The sequence below is a fragment of the Aphis gossypii genome, chromosome 1 (assembly GCF_020184175.1).
Source record: "Aphis gossypii isolate Hap1 chromosome 1, ASM2018417v2, whole genome shotgun sequence".
NCBI lineage: Eukaryota > Metazoa > Arthropoda > Insecta > Hemiptera > Aphididae > Aphis > Aphis gossypii.
In genome coordinates, this window is record NC_065530.1 from 46,780,569 (window position 1) to 46,801,752 (window position 21,184).

At 29.8% G+C, this 21,184-nt stretch overlaps 1 protein-coding gene and 1 long non-coding RNA gene across 5 annotated transcripts; one reads left to right on the forward strand and one right to left on the reverse strand.

Annotated features, from left to right (window-relative positions):
- Positions 1–1,197: 1,197 nt before the first annotated feature.
- Positions 1,198–18,440, reverse strand: LOC114129056 (PDZ and LIM domain protein 3). Of its 4 annotated transcripts, XM_050204261.1 has the most exons (13): positions 18,096–18,438; positions 14,870–15,048; positions 11,039–11,187; positions 10,180–10,420; positions 4,449–4,601; positions 4,300–4,362; positions 3,882–3,970; positions 3,386–3,418; positions 2,643–2,787; positions 2,518–2,559; positions 2,368–2,400; positions 1,802–1,843; positions 1,198–1,738 (listed from the first exon to the last, which is right to left on the reverse strand). In XM_050204261.1, exons 2-13 carry the CDS (start codon positions 14,987–14,989, stop codon positions 1,658–1,660), a joined length of 1,191 nt encoding a protein of 396 aa, XP_050060218.1. In that variant the 5' UTR covers positions 14,990–15,048; positions 18,096–18,438; the 3' UTR covers positions 1,198–1,657. The 4 variants fall into 4 exon arrangements, with proteins under 4 accessions (XP_050060218.1, XP_050060224.1, XP_050060220.1 ...); XM_050204267.1 differs by lacking the exon at positions 4,300–4,362 and having other exon boundaries at positions 18,096–18,440; XM_050204263.1 differs by lacking the exon at positions 3,386–3,418 and having other exon boundaries at positions 18,096–18,437.
- LOC126551305 (uncharacterized) lies at positions 6,547–8,739 on the forward strand. Its single transcript, XR_007605175.1, has 2 exons — positions 6,547–6,779; positions 8,463–8,739. It is a non-coding gene; the product is annotated as an uncharacterized LOC126551305 (long non-coding RNA).
- Positions 18,441–21,184: the final 2,744 nt, after the last annotated feature.

Consider the following 21,184-nt stretch of genomic DNA (forward strand, 5'->3'; position numbering starts at 1 on the left):
AGTAAAAAAAAAAAATAATACCAACTGTATAAAATTAGCGAGCTCAATGAAAATCGAGTTTCTAATGAAATGTAGAGGAAAATCACTCAGTTTTCAATTCTTTCAGTTTTTCATATACCTACAAGTACTGTAGGTAACAGGTAGTTATATAGCAATATAAATATACTCATTTCAAAGTCAACAGACGTCTCATTGAAGTATAGTACAATGACTTAAGCGTTACTTCTTCAGTCTTCTGTGCGAGAAAACGTAATGATGCTTGTTGGATTTTTAATGTAGCTCGTCCGATAATCAAATACGAAATGTAAAATATCGTCTTGATTCTAAAGACCACGAGTCGTTAAATACGCTCCACTTAAATAGGGCGTCACGACGCCTACTGTCTCAACCTCTCCAACAGATAATTTATGAAAACTTCTTCTATTCCTATAGATTTTTGAATAATAATAGAAAAAGTGGAATCGTTAATCATAAAGCTAAACTACGGATAGAACGCGATAATACGTCAGTATTTTCGTTGTATATTTTTAAATTTTAGATATTGCTCGTTTTAATTTTTATAATTATTATTTAATTTTTTATTTTCATAGCCAAGTCTTTGAAATCTTACATATACAGGTCATTGTCTATACAATATTGAATTTTAGTATATAATCAAAAATTGTTATATAGTTATAGTTTTTTTGTATAATTTAATTTTAGCTTCAAATATAGTATTATCATTGATTAGAAAAATAAATAAATATTTAAACATATTATGCCCATACATAGTATAGGTATATACTTTTCATAAGTATTCCTATTTCAAAAATCTAAAAGAAACTAATTATAATTAAAACCATAAAATTACCTACATTGGCTACATTATACAATTATATTATAATATAATATTATTATGATAAATAATAATATATAATAATATATTACCTGTTTAATTTTGATTTTAGATTTTAAAATTATCAAAATCAAATCGTCTTTTTCGTATGTGCGTACACTGACTATAAAATTGGCGTGTGAACATGATGTCTATATTAGATACTATTTAATCTTCAACTGAATATCGATCGCTGTTTATATGTACTAAGAACTATAGTATAAACGCTAAAATGTTCCTATTTTATCTCATATTTTCCACATCTATAAATGTCTGGTGGATTTTTACATCCCATACTTACTAAAAAAATAAACAACAAAAACTTAATATGATATGATAAATAAAATAATTTATGTATTTATTTAATTTTTAAACGTAACAGATTATATAATATCTGAAAATAACATAAATTATGTAACATAGTTTTATAGTATTCAGATTGTTAGTCTAATTTTTTTTTATAAGTGTGACTAGATTCTACACTCAACAATTTTTCAAATAAATTGCGTATAATAATAACAATAATAACAATAACAATAATAATAATAATAATTTACGTTTGTTATTACGTACATTGAACTATTATATATTAGTCACAGTAGGTGCACAATAATAAATTAATATTGTCGATAAAAATTTATATAAATATATACAGATGAAAGTATAAAAATGTTAAATGATTTAAATAATACACATCTCTTTTCTAACATTTCTGCCTTACACTTTTAAAATTTAAATATAATAATTGAATAGCTTATTTATTTATTAATTTTGGTTTTACACTTAGTTTTCGGTCATAACCATGTGCATCAAGCGCTTAAAACTTCCGCTTTGATGGATTTCTTCTGTGGAAACGTAATTGGCCTGTAAAAACACCACACGATTAAATCAAATTATTCTATTAAAAAATAAATTATCAACACTTACATTAGGATGTGGCGCAGTCGGATGAGGTTGTGGAGATACACGCTATAGAGTAAAAATAAATAAAATCATTAAACCTACTATTGCATTTTTATAATTTTAAGTAATTAAAGAACTAAATCAGACAACATCAGTCATCCGTTCTAGTGACAAATAAAACAAATAATAATAATCATTAACTCTGAATGTTTTTATTTGAACATAATATTATTACATAGTTATACCTATAGCTGATCGAATTTTGATTGAAAAATAACTTTTGTGATTTATGTTTTTCTAAAATATGTAAAAAATATTTAATTCAAAATTATAATTTATATGATGTTTTGGTTTGGTAATTAAAATAAAATCAATTATAAATAATTGATAACTTTAAGACTTTTAAAATAAAAATTAAAATAATTTACAAGCAATTATTGATTTAATCATGATTTATTTTTATGAAAATAAATTCCAAAATATTATACTGCTATAAATTATTATTTGTGGTATTGAAAAATTATTTAGTAGGTACAAATTGAATTCAAGTACTAAGTAGTTTAAAATAATAAAAAATAATTTATACATACTCCTGGATTTGGATGATAGGGAGCAGACAACTTCTGAAATATAAAAAACATCATACATTTATTAATTTGCAACAATAAATAAAAAATAATAATATTCTCTTTAGCATTTAGATAATTGATAGGTAAGTTAATACTATTGAAAATACTTACATTATGATTTTGATGGCCATGACCGTTGCTAATCGGAGCTTTCTATAACACAATAAAAATATAATAACGATTGTGAAATATAATAAAATAAAATAATAGACGGTATATAAAATGGTCGGACATACTTTTAATGTTCCTTGGACAGGCGTGAATACTTTTGGCTGCACTGGCTTCGATATCTCTTGAGCGTGGAAGTCTCCATGTTCTGATTCTTGGATCGCCTTATACGTTTCAGATTTAGCTGGATCGTACTGCACTGTTTTCTTGTGCCTATATGTCGTGGTCAGAAAATGGGGGGAATTTCGAGGGGGAAGGTGTTAGTAAAGAAATGTGTGAAGAAGAATAATATAGTTTAAGTCAAAAGAAAAAGAAAAACAGAAGAAATGTTAGAATTTTTTTTTTTATTACAATTGTGTTAGTCAGTATTTATATAGATAGGTATATGCAGGATTAATAGCGGAATTTACTAGGATGGATGATTGTGTTTGAGTTTGGTTTTGGTTTCCAGGAAGGATAGGTCAATGAAAATACTGAGATTAGATATGCAGTACGAGTTCTTTGGTCATAAAATAAGCAAAGTCATTAGTGTCTAACTATCATATTATGCCGTGTTTAGAAAGAGACCACTAAGGCACTAAATATAATCCATAAAAAAGCATTTTAGATTATTTCCTTTGATTTCTATATTATTGATAGGTGTAATAGGTACTATATAGTAGGTATAGCAATAATATGCAAGGCCTGACGTTTCTAGGAACCCGTATGTAAACTTAAGTTTAACTTAGTATCTAACTAAGTTACATGCCGCTAACAACATTCCCTTGTCAAAATGCGTTTTACCTCACACATGCTTCATGCATCTATTTACCTCAAACGACCGTACTTCTCTTCTTCCTCTTCCCTAAACATTAGTTTACACAATTAAATGGTTTGAACTTTGGTCGTTAACTTTGACTATATATAACTACTGACCAACCGAACGCTTTGGTTTCGAAACAGTATAATATATTATACAAGACCGCCGAAATGTTTGTTACGGTCAATTTAGGTCAGACGGAACAAAAATAGAGGCACCGGGCAGATAAAATTCACTGGGCCAGTTCTCTAGTGTAGTGTATAAATAGTCATAGACTATATGCGTATAATGTGTAAACAAAACCCCTCGTGAATATATATTTTATTTTTTTTTTGAATTTTATGATCGATTGCTATGGCAACGTGTTCAAGGTCAAAAACATTAATCGCTAATTCACTATCTAGTTCGTTGCCAACATGAGTAATTATAATAATATTATGGCGAAAATCTACTTAAATATTCTTATCTCAAACCTAACGAAATAAGTTATTATTTTTAAAAAACTTACGGAGTATATCCTGTTTGCGATTTGATTGAATTAGCTATGTTTTCTTCAGAGTAAAGACCAATTGGCGAGTTGAATTGTTTGTGTACCACCTAAAATATATATATACATAATATATAAAATCAAAATTCACATTTTATCGATAAAGCGCACAAGTCAACAAGCAAAATTTCCAAGGCCCATGTTTTTTTAGGTAAAATCCCGCGCGGTCAACAAAAAAAAATGTATAATCTTTATTGTAGTAGGTAATGAAATATTATACGTAGGTACTTATATCGTGTACCTATAATAATATGACAAAACAGATACAATTATAATATATTTTGGACGAACACATCATCAAATGTAAACTTTAAGCAGGACGACACAGATAAGAAATTGCATATAATATATATTATATGTATTGTATAGAATCCCTAACCTGTCTACCGGGTCTTGACTTGGCTTCCTCACTGCTTATCCGTTGCAACACCGTGTCCGTGACCTATCAATTATACGTATATATAGGACCGTACAACAATCCCGTGACCATATATACGAAATTTATACTCGACAGTAGATAACACTTACCTTTTGTTTCATCAGCGTATCCATGGGTTGATCGTGGTGTGACGGATGCGCTCTCATCATCGGGTTGGGATGGTGGCGTAAGTACGATTCGGTCTTGGGTGGATCCCTCTTGACCTTGGCTCCGGGCAAAACCAACGGGTTCGTTCTGTACGGCTGAAAAACACAATATTGAACATAATAATATAACTGTTTTGAAAAATACGACCGATGAGAGACATGGGTAATCGTTTTAGGCGTTATAATAATCTATCGACCGCATATTTCCGTGCAAACGCGTTCGAAAGTACGCGTCGCGATATGATATTAGGTTACACAAACCACGAGATCGTTGGCAATAAATTGTGAACTGGACCTAGGTATATTATCGATACCGATGCTACATAAAATACACAATATCCGACACTTACCCACAGCAAAGCGTTTTCGGGCTCGTAAACGTTTGGTTCCGGATCATTGTGTGGCATCATCATTTTGATAGAGTTTATTTATTTATTGATTTTTAAAGTAGAAACTAGAAATTAATTATATTATATTGTGTGGGTATAGATGATATAATATTTACAGTAACACTCGGATAAGAACTTGGGCTGTTTTATGATATCGTTGGTTGCTTTCGGTTTCAACGGTTTCCCTTCGACTGCGAGCTTCGTCTTGGTCGGTGTGTACCAGTTAACATATAGTGTGGGAATCGCCCACGCGGCTTGGCAGACTCCGCGGGGTACTTACGAGGGTCTTCTAAAATTAACAACCGGACGTTTTTCCATGGACTAGGAGGAGACTGTATTATTATTATGCACGAGCAATTTTAATTTGATACTAAAGAAATTTTCGCGACATTCCTCGAAGTTTGTATTTATTATCAATTCGAGGACAGGCGTTGATATAATTATTCTAATGTCGAGTGGCGATAATATTATGTAGTTATTTTTAACGGAATTACTATTTATTATTCGATCTGCAGACCCTGACACGTATTTAATGATATTTTTAAAAAACAATTATAGTATTAAATATTAATAATATATAACGTTACGATTGTTGAATATTCTAATAAAATCAAAAAAATAAATAAATAAATAAATGTATAACTACTATTAAAGGCTATGAGTAGTATACAAAAAAAAAATATATTTTGTATTGTTCAGGATAGATAATACGGGTAATATTTTTTAAACATGGTATATAAAATAATAATGATAAGTTAAATCAATTAATTTAATTAATCTAGAATTTATCATATTTTATATACTTGTAAGTTTTAACGCCTCATATAAAATAAGTAAATAAATCTTACTTAGATTTCTTGAAGTCTGTATTAATGATTTTACAAATTTGAGTAGGTTAGGTATCATTTGTAAAGCTTAAATATGGTTTTAAACTTTACTATCGTCGTAGATTGACGGTCAGGTTAAAAACATGACACCATGAATAATTGCACTTAATTTTAGTAAGCGATTTAAATATTTTTATAATTTAAAATAAACTATAGTACCTAAGTAAAAAAATATTTTATATTCGCAATTACAATTTTATAAATAATTATCATAATTTATAATCATTTCCTTGATTTAGTATAGATAAACATGCTATACGTTAATTTTTTTTTAAATTTTATTTGAATCATTAAGGTATTATAAATACAGTCAGTGCCTAATAAGTAATAACCAAATATATATAAAACACTGTATGTTATAGGTAACTATTAATATAAGGGTTTCTAATCAACTAAATTTCATATTTTATAAAATTTTCGCTTTTTCTATATATACATAGAAAGTATTCTAGTCTAGGTACTTATACATTTTAGATTAGTCAGAGGCCTTACCGCGGAAAGGGGTTTAAAAATAACCCTGTGTGTTTTTGGTTCATATCCAAAATAATTCAACAAAATAAATTTCATCATAATTATTCGTGTTATATTTTGTTTTGCGACACAAAACATGTTGTTCCATTGGACTATTTAGCCCAAGGCTCGTAAGAGCATATTATAATACGCTTGTATGTAACTCATCACATCCCTTCCAAATTTAAAAATATTGGTCTTAGAAAGTTGAACTATGTTACTACGGTCGTCCCGCGATATTGCCGGACAACCGGCGCGTGAAGTCACGATTAGACACTCGTTGCACAATACGTTTAAACCACTATTTTTATTTCCGTTTGTTCTTCAAAATGAGAAGAAATTACGTTACTTGACCTCGGAGAAACGTCAAAAGTGAATATTCATAAACATTTAAAAGTTGTAGAAAGTATCGTTTTCGATGATAATCTGTATACGAATTTTTGGGGAATTTCAATAACTGCAACCGTATAGCTACAACCAATACGCAGGTATTGTATAATATTATTATTATTATTCGAATTGAAAACAGGTACTATTTGCTCATAGAACAGTCGACAGTATTTTGTAATATAATACAGTCAAGTCAACGTAATCACTCCCATAATCTACACAAAATTCTAAGTCCAAACACAAATTCAACTCTTAAACAATCACTTTTTAAAACAAAAAAACAATTTGTTCAACAAAATATAAACTTATTATTAAGTTAAGTATGCCCCTTATTAATGTATAATATGTTACAATTTAAGTCACCTCTGGACCAATGGCCACAGCTGTCACGGTGTTATTTGTTTAATAAAAAAAATAAATAAATAACACATTCTACTTATCACAAGATCAAATACCTAGCACAGTAAATTTAGTCGAGAAGCATTTGTTTATGTTTTAAAATATCCACTGTAGCGATTTCGTTCATTTTTGTTTAAGTATAGACACTCTAATAAGATCTATTTCAAATACCGTTGATATATACCGTGGCGTATATCCCAAGATTAACCCTAAGATTGTTTTATTGAACGATGACAAATGACTAAACTGAATAATTGATGACGTAACGTATCACAGGACTTTAGTTCGTTGCCAATTATTTCTATTGTGCTTAAATCGTTCTACAACTCGCCAATAATCACCAGTAGGTCACATTATATTATATGTTGTGAATATCACATCCATACCAAAATTCTACTTAATTACGATAGTGAAATCGGTTATATGGTACGTAACAAAAAAATTTAAATTATATAAGAAAGTAGGTAGGTACGAACGGATTTTGATTAAAATATCATGCCGATTAAATTTTACAAAGGTTTATTATTAAGTTCATAAAAAATAAAACTAAGAATATATTTTTAGATGTGTGCTAACTGCTTAAACGACCTTAACTCTGTACGTGCCAAAATAAAATTACGAATTCTAATATGAAGTATATTTTTTAAGCTCCACTATAGCTTATTCATATTTTGTTTAACGACAAAAAAATATTTGTTATCATTGTTATTTCAAAATATCGTCAATATTGAATACCAATCACGAAGTAAAGTGATTATAAAATAATATGTAAAACAGAATACTGGTTATGTTAATATCGATTTTTTTTCTTTTCAACTAACATAATTTTTATAGACACAAATTCTTAATCATTTTTCCATAAAACCAAACAGTTTAATATCAAATACAAATTCGTGTATGTATTTTGACGCCGTTTGTATTTAGGTACATAGACCATCGAGATAATTATATATATACGTATCAACTACTTAAAGAACATATCTAAAAAAAAATTATGTCCTAAATTATTTTTTAAGTAGGTATATATTAACTGACTTGTGAATACCTACTAAAATATGTTTCTTATAGTTATGACCTTTATTGATATTTGACTATGATTTTTCTATTTTTTGTAACATTTAAAACAATAAATTTCTAACGTAGAAAATTATAAATTCTCATAAATTGTAATTATTATTCGATATTAAAAAAAAATCAAACATTATAACGAAGGTGTAGTAAAATGGTAAATGGCTGTTTTTCAAACATAATTTTCGATATGGCTTAAACCAATATCAGAATGCACAATATTTAATTAGGAAATAATATTTTATACTGTTTACCTCTACTTATACACATTACACATTGATAGGTACGTGTTCAATATTTTGTTTATTTTACAGGGTAATTGAACTTTGAAACTATTATCTGGCTTGTAACAATTATCTATCGATGAAAATGCAAAAATTAAAAGAAAATACCAATTATTTTTTGAAGTGACATCGTGACGTCGTTTATATAAGGTTGAAGTGAATTTTATCTGTTAATGCAGTAATTGTTACCGCCTAGGTATATTATTAAAAATCAATTATTATTCATGGCAACTACAATGGTGAATTTTAACAACGATGGAATAGCGTAAGTGCGTCTTATATATACAGTGTGATTACATGATTACTTAATCATTATATCGCAAATTACATACATTTTTTTTTTACAAAGCGACGTTTTTGAAAAATTATTTTATTTTTATTTTTTTTGAATAAGTGATTATAACTTAGTATCTAACTATTTGTTTAAAATTAAGGTATAAAAATTTGAAAATTTTCATCTATAAAAAAATAGTTTAATAGTTTAATTATAAAATTATAAATATATACTTTCAGTGTCATTAAAAAAAATAAAATATATATATATATTAATAAAAAATATTAAAAATTGTATTTAATGATTTTCCAAAAAAAAATTGTTTTGTAATGACTAAACTACTAAAGGTAAATTATTGAAAACAATTCCAAAAACGTTATCCAATACGTAACAAGAAAATAAACGTTCATCTTTAAAGAATCACCTTGAATATATATATATATATATATAAATATCATAAAATGTTATAATGATGAAGAACACGTAATTTATGAAACGTGAAATTATCCCAAATTAAAAGCCATGCTATTTCTGTATTGTACACCACCACCAATACTCGCATACACACCCGGAACGCATATTATGTTATTAAACGGTTTTCGTGAATTTACTTTAACAATTTTTAATTTTTTACCTTGAAACATGTTTTCATCACTCTAAAATAACTTTCGTCATTCAAGGTACGTCAAATGTGTGTTTTTTCGATGTTTACATAGTCTTCACACTGTTATCTCTTTCTCTCATTCGCACTCTATCTATCTCCCTTTCACTCTTTCGCAATAAGTTTTAAATTTATTTTCGAGCTGAACACTGCTCTAGTAGATTGTGCCTTATAGCATCATATTTCAAGTTTATAACAGCAGATATACCGTTAGGCTAAATAATATTGTCTAGGATATTTCGTGAGGAGTCGTAGTTGGGTGTGCTTGAGCACCGCTCTTGTCACTTAGTAATTAGGTCTTCCTAAAAGTCATTTATTGCGGATCCATATTCGATATAATGTTATCAAATAAAATTCAAATGTATGTGATGCAAAACAAGTAATAATAAAACTGTGAAAATTATTCTATTTATGAAGGTCTCCGAGGGGCTAATAATGGGTATGGAAAAGTTTAGATTGATGGCAAATGCTGCCGTGCGGGAAAGCTTTTTAAAAATATAATATAATTAAACCAAAGTTACGTTAGCGGTCGTTGTCCTACTCTTGTATTATAAGTAGATATAACACACATTCAAGCGAAGTTAGACTATAAAATAATATAGGCATAGATTTTAAGACGATCAATTGTCTCTTACACACATCATCGTAATCCTACACGATGATCCTACTCACCTCCTTTCGACCTGCACTTAAGCCGAGGTTAGAAGATGAATTCGAGATGGTAGCACCGGCTCGGGTTATTAATAAAATGAACACAAATATATATATTCTACCCTACAGAGTAGTACCTAAGCAGAGAACATCGGCCTCACCTGTTGGTCGAGCGCCACCGAGTCGTGTGACTCATCCCAGTCGCAGGGAGACGGGCTGTCGACCAGCAACGGTGGAAAGCGACAGAAATTGTTGACGGGCGACTGGGTCGACCGCTCGTAACCGTACAGACCGTTGCCGATTGGTCGCGCAGTAACGTGCTGCTGCTGGTTGAGTTGATGGTTATTGGTCATCGGAATCGGACTGCTGTTGCTGCTGCTGCCGTTGAACTGAGGAGCGTCCCTGCAATATGATATTGTAATATAAAATGACGTTACGTGTTTAACGCGTTAAGTATAATATATGAAAAACCATCTGGTTGGAGAGACACGGTCATATTTTTTAATTCGTAGGGTTATCGTGTAAGTATATGAATTACACAGGTATATAGACACGACGATAACTGGTGGTAACAGATGAAATCATTATCCGCCGTTTTTGTGGGAATTATAAATTTTATACCACAGAAAATCCTGACAAATCTACACTATTATCTACACATCATCAACAACGAATTTAAGTATAATATAATATACTACCTTTATGCGATCAATTAAACTGTGGTGGATTAGATATATGATTTTATATGTTTTTTAACGTGGTTAAAACTTCTTTATAAATTTTCCTGATATTTCCGAGAACAATCTTTGAAAGTTTCGAATTTGAATAGGTAACTAACAATAAGTTTTTATTGTCATTTTTTTTGTTTAAAATTTTAAAAATTTTAACAGATGACGGCTTTATTAATTTCAATAATAAACAGTAAACGTAGCGGTTGGCAATCTAGTTTATTATTATATTATCTCCAATCGTCTGTATTACAATATAATATGTATATGTTATATGTTTATACATTAATACCTTTGTATAACTAGTGTTATTGACTGGTCAGCGTTGCCGAACAAATTTTGAGCGTCCAAATGTCTCAAGTCTCGAGCGTCGTATACTTCGATCTTTCGTACGATGTCACCAACTCTCAAGCTACTTTCACTGGGTGATCTGGCGTATACCTAAACATAAAACACGAAAATAAATTTATAAATATTTTCAAGAGACCTTGTCTCCTGATGCCGTTATCGTATTTAGTAATAACAATTGTATATCGTACATAGCCACGGCGATAACTACGCCAAAATCAAAAGACGCGTTCAAAAAATTAGTTTGCTCTTTCATATGCCTATGCCTTACTGATTATATGAATAATGTTCGACACGTGCCATGTCGGAATTGTGTGTGCGTGTGCATGTGTTAAGTAAACTAAAGTTCAACGTTTCATAGATATTTGTAATATGACCAAATATATTTTGTACCTATATAATATTATACATATATTAAAATTGTATTGCAACCCATATGTTCGTACGCCTTTGTGCCGACTGCTCCCTGAAGTCGCTGTCGTTCAACAGACACGCAAACATTATACTTATCGAGACATTTGCTTAGCCTATATTGACTGTGCCCACATGCATTTAGAACGAGCTGGTTGGTATAATACACGCATAATATAGTAATTAACGGTAAAGCGAAGTAAACTGGATGCACTGCCGGTCTATATATATAGGTAGTATGATATAATACAATTCTACCTAAAATATCAGTATATTATGTGTATGGTTTACGGAAGTAATATAATAGTATATGTACCCATAATATAACCTGTAATATAATATTGAATATGCTCGTTTTTGACCGACTCCCGCCACGGTTAAAATGAAACCGTCCATTTTTGTCGATAATATTAATATCGTGTAATATAAGAGTTGTAAAAGTGTACAACTCATTAATATATAATATATATATATACCTATTAATATTATGTTTATCATTATAATAATAAATATATTATAAAAAAATTTCACGCCATCAGTATACCCATGTATAATAGTACTATCAATGACATGCTTGAAGTGTAGCGTGTAAGGAAATGCCCATTCAAAACTTTTTACTTTTTAATTCATCGCGTCTTAAAGTTAATCGTAAGGGAAATCTGAAGCCAATGTGATTAATGGTTAAAGAAAATCTAGTATTAATGAGGTTTATATGTTGTGAGAGACTCCACTCACGGGACCCGCCATTCAATGTTGCAGTATTATAGAATGCGACAATAGATCAACGGGTAAAATACCGGCAATTATCTTTTCACCAATTGTTTGTAACTTGATACAACACTATACGAAACGAATTACTATGACATTTTAAAGCCATAGCCAAGATTTTTACTACGTCTACAGTTTTAAACAATTAAACATATAATTAAATGGTGGATACCTACGGTAAAATAATTCGTTGAAAATACAATTAAAAACACTCGACTTTTACAAATCTTTTCTCACGTAAATATGTAAATGTTCTACAAAGTATTATTATATTTAATTGCAAACAATCTAAATCAGGACATTATTTTTCTACTTGTTATTAACTTTTAACCACTGCAACTTTAAATATTATTAAATGTACTAAAAATTAATTTCATACTATACAAAAATGCATTGATATCGTCATGAAAATTACATCTTAGTACACGTTTCCATTTCACCGATTAAACTAATGACTTATTCAGCCTAAAATCATTAAAGCTCACATATGTATTTATAAATGGTTAAATTTTGGCAAGTATAGACATCTTCTGTTACGGAGTATTAAAAATAAGACGACTGAAAATTCTGAAATTATAAATTTTGGCTCAAATACATTAAACGTTTTAATTTGTTTTTTCCGTGTAGCTTTGAATGTCTAGGTTTAAAAATGCATAGAGAATAATGATAACAAAATATATTAAAAAATATATTTTACTATACATGTTTTAATAGGTATTACCCATACGTATATGAGTATATGGAATAAAAAAAGTAAATGTAAACATGTAACTATAACTGTAAAACGTTTAGCATAATATAATATACAAAGTGATTCGTTTAGAGATAAACAATAATTTTTTTCTAAAAGATTTAACGTTTTCGAAATATTTGTTTTAGATAATCTGAAATCATAACAAAACAACAATTTATATATATATATATATACTCGTATGTATGTACTTTATATCAATTATATCGCTATCGTTATTTTAAGTTTTTACTTTTTACTTTTTTCAATAACATCATACATATAATTTATATTTTACATTCCAAAACAGAATATTTTTCTGAGAATTTCATACAAAAATCGAATTTTAAACAAACAAGTACTTAATTATAACTAATTTTAGAATATTTAGATTAGTGGAATGTTGGGCCAATAATTTGAGTTTTTATGTGAGGCTTAGCGGCTATGCAAGAATGATACTCCGCTCATAAAACTTTTAATACTTATGAATTATACAATAACTAGTTAAAAATAAATAAATATAGGTACTTTACATAATGTGTAAAAGAATACTTTCAAAAACGTTAATACTTTTCTAGAAAATAATCTTTTAAAAAAATCACATTGTAGGTACCTATAAAGTATAGCTAGGTAAATAATATAATTTATACAATAATTAAAATGTGTTGAGCTGTAGGTACACACATCACTCGGAAAATAATTTAAATTTTGTGGTCTAATAAATAGGTAAGGTAAGTAAACAATAATCAAACTTTAGAAAACCAAATATTAATAATTACAGCAAACACTGATGAGTGATGAAATTGTAATATTACCTACTAAATACTAATAAAGTGAAAACCGTATAAAAACTGTTTAATCGAAAACTGACCACAGATATACCCTCTGTATTCACCCCTAAGTCAGTCCAATGGCGTATCTAGAATTAATTTTACGGAGGTGTTTTAACATTTAATAGAGTCATGACAAGTAGGGGGGGCTCTACTCCCACACCATAATCGTAATACATTAACAAAAACCATAATTGATAAAAATTATTATAATAAGTATGTGTTAAGATATTGATGGGGGGTGTTTTAACACCCGTATCACCCCCCCCCCTAAATACGCCACTGCCACTGATATAAATATATACATACATAATTCAACAGTTAGTAGGCACTTATGATATGTATAATAATACTTAAAAACTATCTGAATACAGTAGGTACTAATAAAATACCTAGATATGTTGTTCGGCGAGCGATGGCGCATTATTTGTTTGAAATGCTTTTTGACGGCCTTATATTTTATGATGAAAATACTGGTGAAAAACAATAACTTTGAATGTATTTTTATTTTTTTTTGAAAAATGGGTGGCAAAATATGTAATAAATATTTTTTACTTATTTTGTCTAAAACCTTTCTATACTTAAAAAAACTAACTAGGTAATACAAATTATATTTACTTTAAATACTATGTAAATATGTAATATAACAATCCTAAGTATTGAAGAATTGTAAAATCATTGAAAATACGATCGCTGCCAGACCATCGTTACTCAAGATAATTCAGCCTTATTCTGACGAACAGTAGAACCCAAATTAAACAGTATAAGAAACAGTTAACTAGACAAATACGAGGAGTTGGAATAAAATAATAAAAGAATCTTCGATGTAGCATCGCGTTTTTTAGAAATAGTTTTTTATTTTAAAAATCGCATTATCATTCTCGCCCATAACAATATCAAGCATCAACATAACATTTGAACACAACACAACGTTTGAAAGAAGTCTGAGCGCTATGATTTATAAGTATTCTTAATTAAGAGTTTTAATCCGGAAATTGTGCCATAGTATATAAGTAATAGGTACTTTATCACATACCTTTGTTATGATCAGTGGCGTGTTGAGATCCGCTCCACCGGCCAACCGGATGCCCCACGGTTGAGACTTGCCCTCTCTCTTGAGAGTCACGGACCACGTGCTCGGCTTTTTTGAACCCATGAAGATTGCACCGGTCACCGCGTTCTGTGGCTAGTCGTAGCTAGTCACTAATACAACTGCTGTAGGTACAACATATAAAATATAAAAGTAAATCGAATGTTATTATAACATGTATCATAAACGATTTGTAGGACACGAGTTATATTTGTACGATATATATATATTATAGGTAGTACTCTATTACAGGGTACGTTATATAAATCGAATATTATGACAATAATTTATATTATTACTATCGTAAAAATAATATATATTTAAAAATGCTGCTGCGGGAGGTACAGCGTATATTACGGCTACGTTTAATGAATATATACTGCAGCATACACGCGTATGTTTGTGTATGTGTATGCCTGTTTGGTCGCAGCTGTGCAGTGTGTACACCTCTGCCGAATTCAGAACATAACATAATAATATAATATATTTGACGTGTAGGTACATAGGTATATGGTACGCTACATGCAGGTACGAACGTGTTGAGTGTAATAAAATGATGTATACGTCATTGTTTTGCGAGTCGCGCAAATCGCAATGTATTTGGCGATGGTGATAATATCATATTTATTATACATAGACGCCAAAAAATATCAAATGCCAAACACTAACGTGTACACGGTAAACATTGCTATAGTTAGGTACATACACAATGACAAGGCGTATATAGGCGTATTATACAGAGCGGTTCTGTATATAATATCAAAAAGCTTTGACTTTACCATGGACAGATTTTGAAAATTAGATACGCTCGCAATTCCGAAATCGTGCCATTTTAATACACGACCGAGTGTTCGTTTTTATCTAAGCTGTTGCGAGTGATGTGCCGATTATATCGTTCCAAATCCACAACATACAGCCTATACATTTTCTGAAGTGCAATACTATAACATATAAAATACGTTAACCGTTTTTAGTTTAAAAGTGCGTAAACATTCACAACGTCTGCGCATTGCAGTGATAACAACAAGAAAAATCGATGCTATATACTGTACATAGTACAAATTTAAAAACAATTGTCCCGATGTGTAAGTGATAACTGATGGTAGTTCGATTGAAACGCTCTCGCAACGTTTTCGAAATATTACGCTCGAATAGCAATTCAGACTTTATCAAATCATCACCAAAAACACGACGTAATGGCATGATGTCACGAAAAACTGCATAATATAATGAAATCATCAAAAAAATATGTACCAATAAACTCTAAAGGCTACCATATTATCATCAGCTAACTTTCAATTGATGTCAAAATCGAAGATTAAAATATTACACATTTCGTATATCATCAATTACAGGCACATAGATGACAAAAAAAAAAAAATTAAAACTTGTACTCGTAAATCGAACAATCATAAAAAAATAAACAAGTAAAAAATATTTAGTATAGCATTTCGGAGGTGGTTGATTATGATGCACTCTCAAATCCGCCTCCCTAAACACGCGACCGTTACGATGTTATTGAGGTGTGCAATGCTTGTAATGTGAACATTTGTCAACGTTCATATTTTTAAATTGTATAGTAAATTTCATATTTTTTAATTTATTGATCATAAAAAAAATAATAATAACTATCCATGCTTATAGAAATATCTATAATTTAAAGTTCAATAAATAATATTAATATTCTTTTTTTAATTTAAATCGTAAATCATTTATTATATAGTGAGTATGTAAACATGACAAATAAATAAATCTAAATTTGCTGATATAGATCAGTTATACGGTTCTAAACAGACTGACTTGATGTATCAACTTTATAATACCAATTGTGAATAATATGAATTAACGGTTTCGTTTTAGTGGTATCTGCAGGTAGCAAAATGATTTTCTTTCGGCTAATATTGAGTGTGAGTTACTGTTACAAAAATGACAATGTAAATTGTTCTGAAGCCTCTATATCAGCAGACAAGTAGTAGTTTAGTATATGAAGTATTTCCTTTGGCCTCGCTCTTCTCTCTATTATTTTCATGTTATTATTTATTATTATTTTATTAACTATAAGCTTATAAATTGTTCAGCTTTGTAACAGATGGCCCAATAAATAATTATGTTTAAAAAAACGTGTAAATTAGTATATCATTTCTAATATTAAATAATGTAAAAATAACTAGGTAGGACAAGTAGGTATATGATTAATGATTATATTGTGAATTTTCACGTATTAAATATTTGATAAAAGAACAATTAAATAACGGCCAATTACCTACTTAATAGTCTAATGTCGGGTTGCATAAAAAAAATATTTGATTCATTTAAATTATATAGACCAATTTTAGACAATTAAATCATGTTTAAGAGTTCATTACAACTTACTATATCGATAATCGATTCATAAAATATTTAATGATTGTGTATGCAGCTCCGGCATCAATATAATCAGTGAAATTTAAAATATTTTGTTGAATACCTATTCCAGGTTCATGTGGAGAAATAAATTAAAAGCTTAATGCGTGCCTATGTGAGTCTTAAAAAAAACTGTTAAGTATCTAAAACTATTAAATCTTACATTGTAAAGTTATAGATAAATGTTAATTTAAATAGAGAAACAAATTTTGGATTTACGAAAATCACAAGTGATGTAAACATTAAACGCACTTTTTCTCTTCTTAAAACGTTTTCAGAAACATTATCTACAAAATGATTTACATTAGAAAGGCGGGTTAGGTTTGTGATCTGAAAAACAAAAGTCCGTACCTCCACAAGACACTCCTCTAGAAACACGAAAAACCTCAATAATTTGAAAATACAATATCTCTAAATAGACAGGTATATACATTTTACTTATTCTAAAAATCTGCAGATTTCGAATAACCCTACTGTATATTATTGGAGAAAAAGGGACGAACGTGTTTGGTGAATCACCCAGCTGTACGTACAGACACATATTATCGCATTTCCCGAGGTTTCCGTTAAACGTATATTTCGTGTTTATTTTTTAAGCACAATAATAATTGATCATTACGCGTATAGGTACAACGCGCACGCGTGTTCGGCCAATTTTTGGAGCGTGATGGACTCGCGTGCCACCGCGATGAGTCAATAATAATAATAATAATAAATAATAATCATACTAATAATAATAATATGTCATAACGTGCGGCGCCTATCGTACCTATATAATAATATTATCGCTGTCGCGCGTGCGTACGATGATATATATATTATATTGTATACAACGTGTGCGGCTGTGTTGTACACGCGTGGGCGGTCGATCTGCAACCTGCGGCGGCAGCCGTGAGGAAGCTGCGACGGTCCGGATGCGGAGAACGGGCGACCGGATGCGGCTGTGATCGATCGCGGAAACGATTATTGGACCGTTGTATATACGACGTGCACGGTTCGCGATCGACGATTTGTGTGTCGGCCGACGGTTCAAGACTATTGTGTGAGTGATTGCAGCAGCCGCGTCGCGTCGTACAATGGGTCCGGCACAATTCACTGCGCGAATGATGGACGGGCTAGCGAACTACGCGGCTATCGCGGGTCGCGAGCGACTGCGGGTCGGGAAAAGTGCCAAAATACATAATAATAATATTATATACGTATATAGGAGAGTCGAGTGCGGAAAAAAAAAATAACAAACCAAACGCTGTAAAAGATATTTAAAATGCGCGAGCTTGCAGTATATACCTATACGCAATACCGTCGGTTATTTATTACAGCCAACGGTTTTCATTATTATTATTATTGTTGTTGTTGTGGTTGCGTCCGGGTCTGCGTTTCGTAATCGATTTTATGGCTATTGCTATTTTTTTACTTTTTTTTTTTCGCATCCTCTGACGGGATCCCGCCCGGAAGACGAGAATATCTGAAAATAGCGCGTATCGCATAATAATATATTATGTAAATAATGTTAATAATTATATTGTGCCGAACGATCGGCCGGCGGCCGCATACTCCACTAAATTCAAGCATTGTACCTAATTGAACTTTATAACGCATGAACCCATTTCTCCAAAGACAATAATCAAAACGATCAAATTAAAAATTCATATAATATATTTTTTCACTTTGTCATAAATATACTTATCACTTCTTAGTTATTACAATTCTAATATTTAATTTACCTACCCAATTCAAATAAATAATCAGTTGGGATAAAACATTAGAATATCAAGTAAACATAGCGTTTCCCAATTTTTACAATTTTGATTATCTATAGGTTGTTTTTGAAATGAATGAGGACATTAGTAAACGCTTACTCACTGTGATGAACCAATGAAGATTTTTTTGAAAATTTTTTTCTATCTTCAAAATCTGGGTTTCTTCTAGTTATTTTTAGAAAATTATCTTAAATGTAAAAATAAACGTTCTGATTGTATTTTTTTGCGAAATTCTCATACGAATCGAGACGTCACGTAGTTTTTGAACTTTCGCGCTTTTTTGACGCTCGAATCGCCGACTAATAAAAAAGTGGTGTGACATATCGATTTGTATGAGAACACTGCAAGATTAACGGTGGTGTTAGTTATTTTTTGTTATTCAACATACATGATTAACCAACAGATTATTTTACATTGTAAACTAATTAAAAGATGAAATAATAACATAATTATGATTAACAGAGCTGGAATAAAAACAAGAAATTCAGTATTAAATACACAAATAGTTAGTTTCTCTTATCTCAAACTTATGACATTATGGATTTTATTTATACACCTAAAACACATAACATGGCAATAAATTAGATCATTTCAAAAAAATCTTCATTGTGTCATCAAAGTGAGTACACGTATACTAATGTCCTCATTCATTTCAGAAACACTCTGTATATAGATGCCTGCCCTTCTAAAATATACCTATCATTCTTGTATATTACATATAATCTACGGTACCAATATCCTATAGTCCTTACTCCTTCCGTCCAACTATACAGTTATCTAGTCCTTAACCATACCTAATATAATGTGTTTAACAATCGTGATTGACTTAAGAGGATTCTAGTAGGTATACTATTTGTTTTCTCTTCCTGACTAAGGCACAATACCTATTATTTGCGTTCAGCAAAACAACCTTGTGTTATTCTTATTAGCGTTAATATTAAAGTGAATAATTGTCGTATTATTAAACTAAAAGTCAAGAATATTATTTGAGTTCTTACCTTTGGGTTTTTTACAATATTTCAATTCAAGTTATGAATACTTATTGCAATACCGTACAAAATTAATATTGCTGAATGCAAATTTGCTGTGTCGCTCGTGAGTGAAAGAAAGTAAAAAAATAATAAGCTTATAAGGTACGTGAATATTATCCTCTTAATGGTAAATTAGTAAATTAAGAATGTATGTTTATGTTATATTTATATTACTGAATACCTACCTATTGTGAATAAAGTAGATTAGATATTAAACAAAAGACTAGTAGGTATTAATTAGCGTAACAACTATGTATCTACAAATTATAATGCTAACACATACCTACTTCCTACTTCCTAGTAAGTAGCCCAAAATTATCAAATACTTTGGACCTATAATAAACAGTATGAACCAATCGCTAGTCACTACAACATCGAATGCTGTGGAGTAATGTATATATATATAAAAATTTTTTTTAATACTTAAATAATCTTATCGTAATCGCATGTCATTGAAACAACAAAGTGCATAATTTAGTATTACCCTCTGGTCAAATGCCAATATTTTACAGATAAACTCATGTTTTTGGCACAGTATCCTATTTTAATGAACATCTGTTATGTTCATAAAAGTTTGGATTTCAGTGCAATTCTTGTAAAAAAAAAAATATAATAAAACTTAATTTTTACATATTTTTGGCAAAAAAACCAAATACTTTCAGTAGTAACTCCTCGAGCCAACGATTGATCATCCCTTGATCACATAATAAATTCATTAACTTCAATCTAATACACCTTGTTCATTAAAATATATTTTATTGGGTATTATGCCAAAATATTAACAGTAATATGTATTTCAGTTATTCTATTAATACTAAATAAACATTTTAAAAATGCAATTCATTATATTATTTAACTGTATGTATTAACTACAAAATTACTACCTACCAAATTGATATAGGTATTATCATTTATCAAACTAATTAGTTAGATACCTATTTAATCGTTCCAGCTTAAATTTGTAAAAATTACTTAATTTTAACATTATAAGAAGTAACATTTTTCTTCGATAGAATAATTTGTATTAATTTCTGGACTTTAAAGCAATCATAAAAAATGATGTTAAA

Coding starts and splice junctions, on each gene's coding strand:
- LOC114129056 (XM_050204261.1), bottom strand. CDS start 14,989: ATGGGTTCAAAAAAGCCGAGCACGTGGTCCGTGACTCTCAAGAGAGAG. Junction 11,188..14,869: donor CGCCACTGATCATAACAAAG/GTATGTGATAAA, acceptor TTTTATGTTTAG/GTATACGCCAGATCACCCAG. Junction 2,401..2,517: donor ATGGCCATCAAAATCATAAT/GTAAGTATTTTC, acceptor TTTATATTTCAG/AAGTTGTCTGCTCCCTATCA.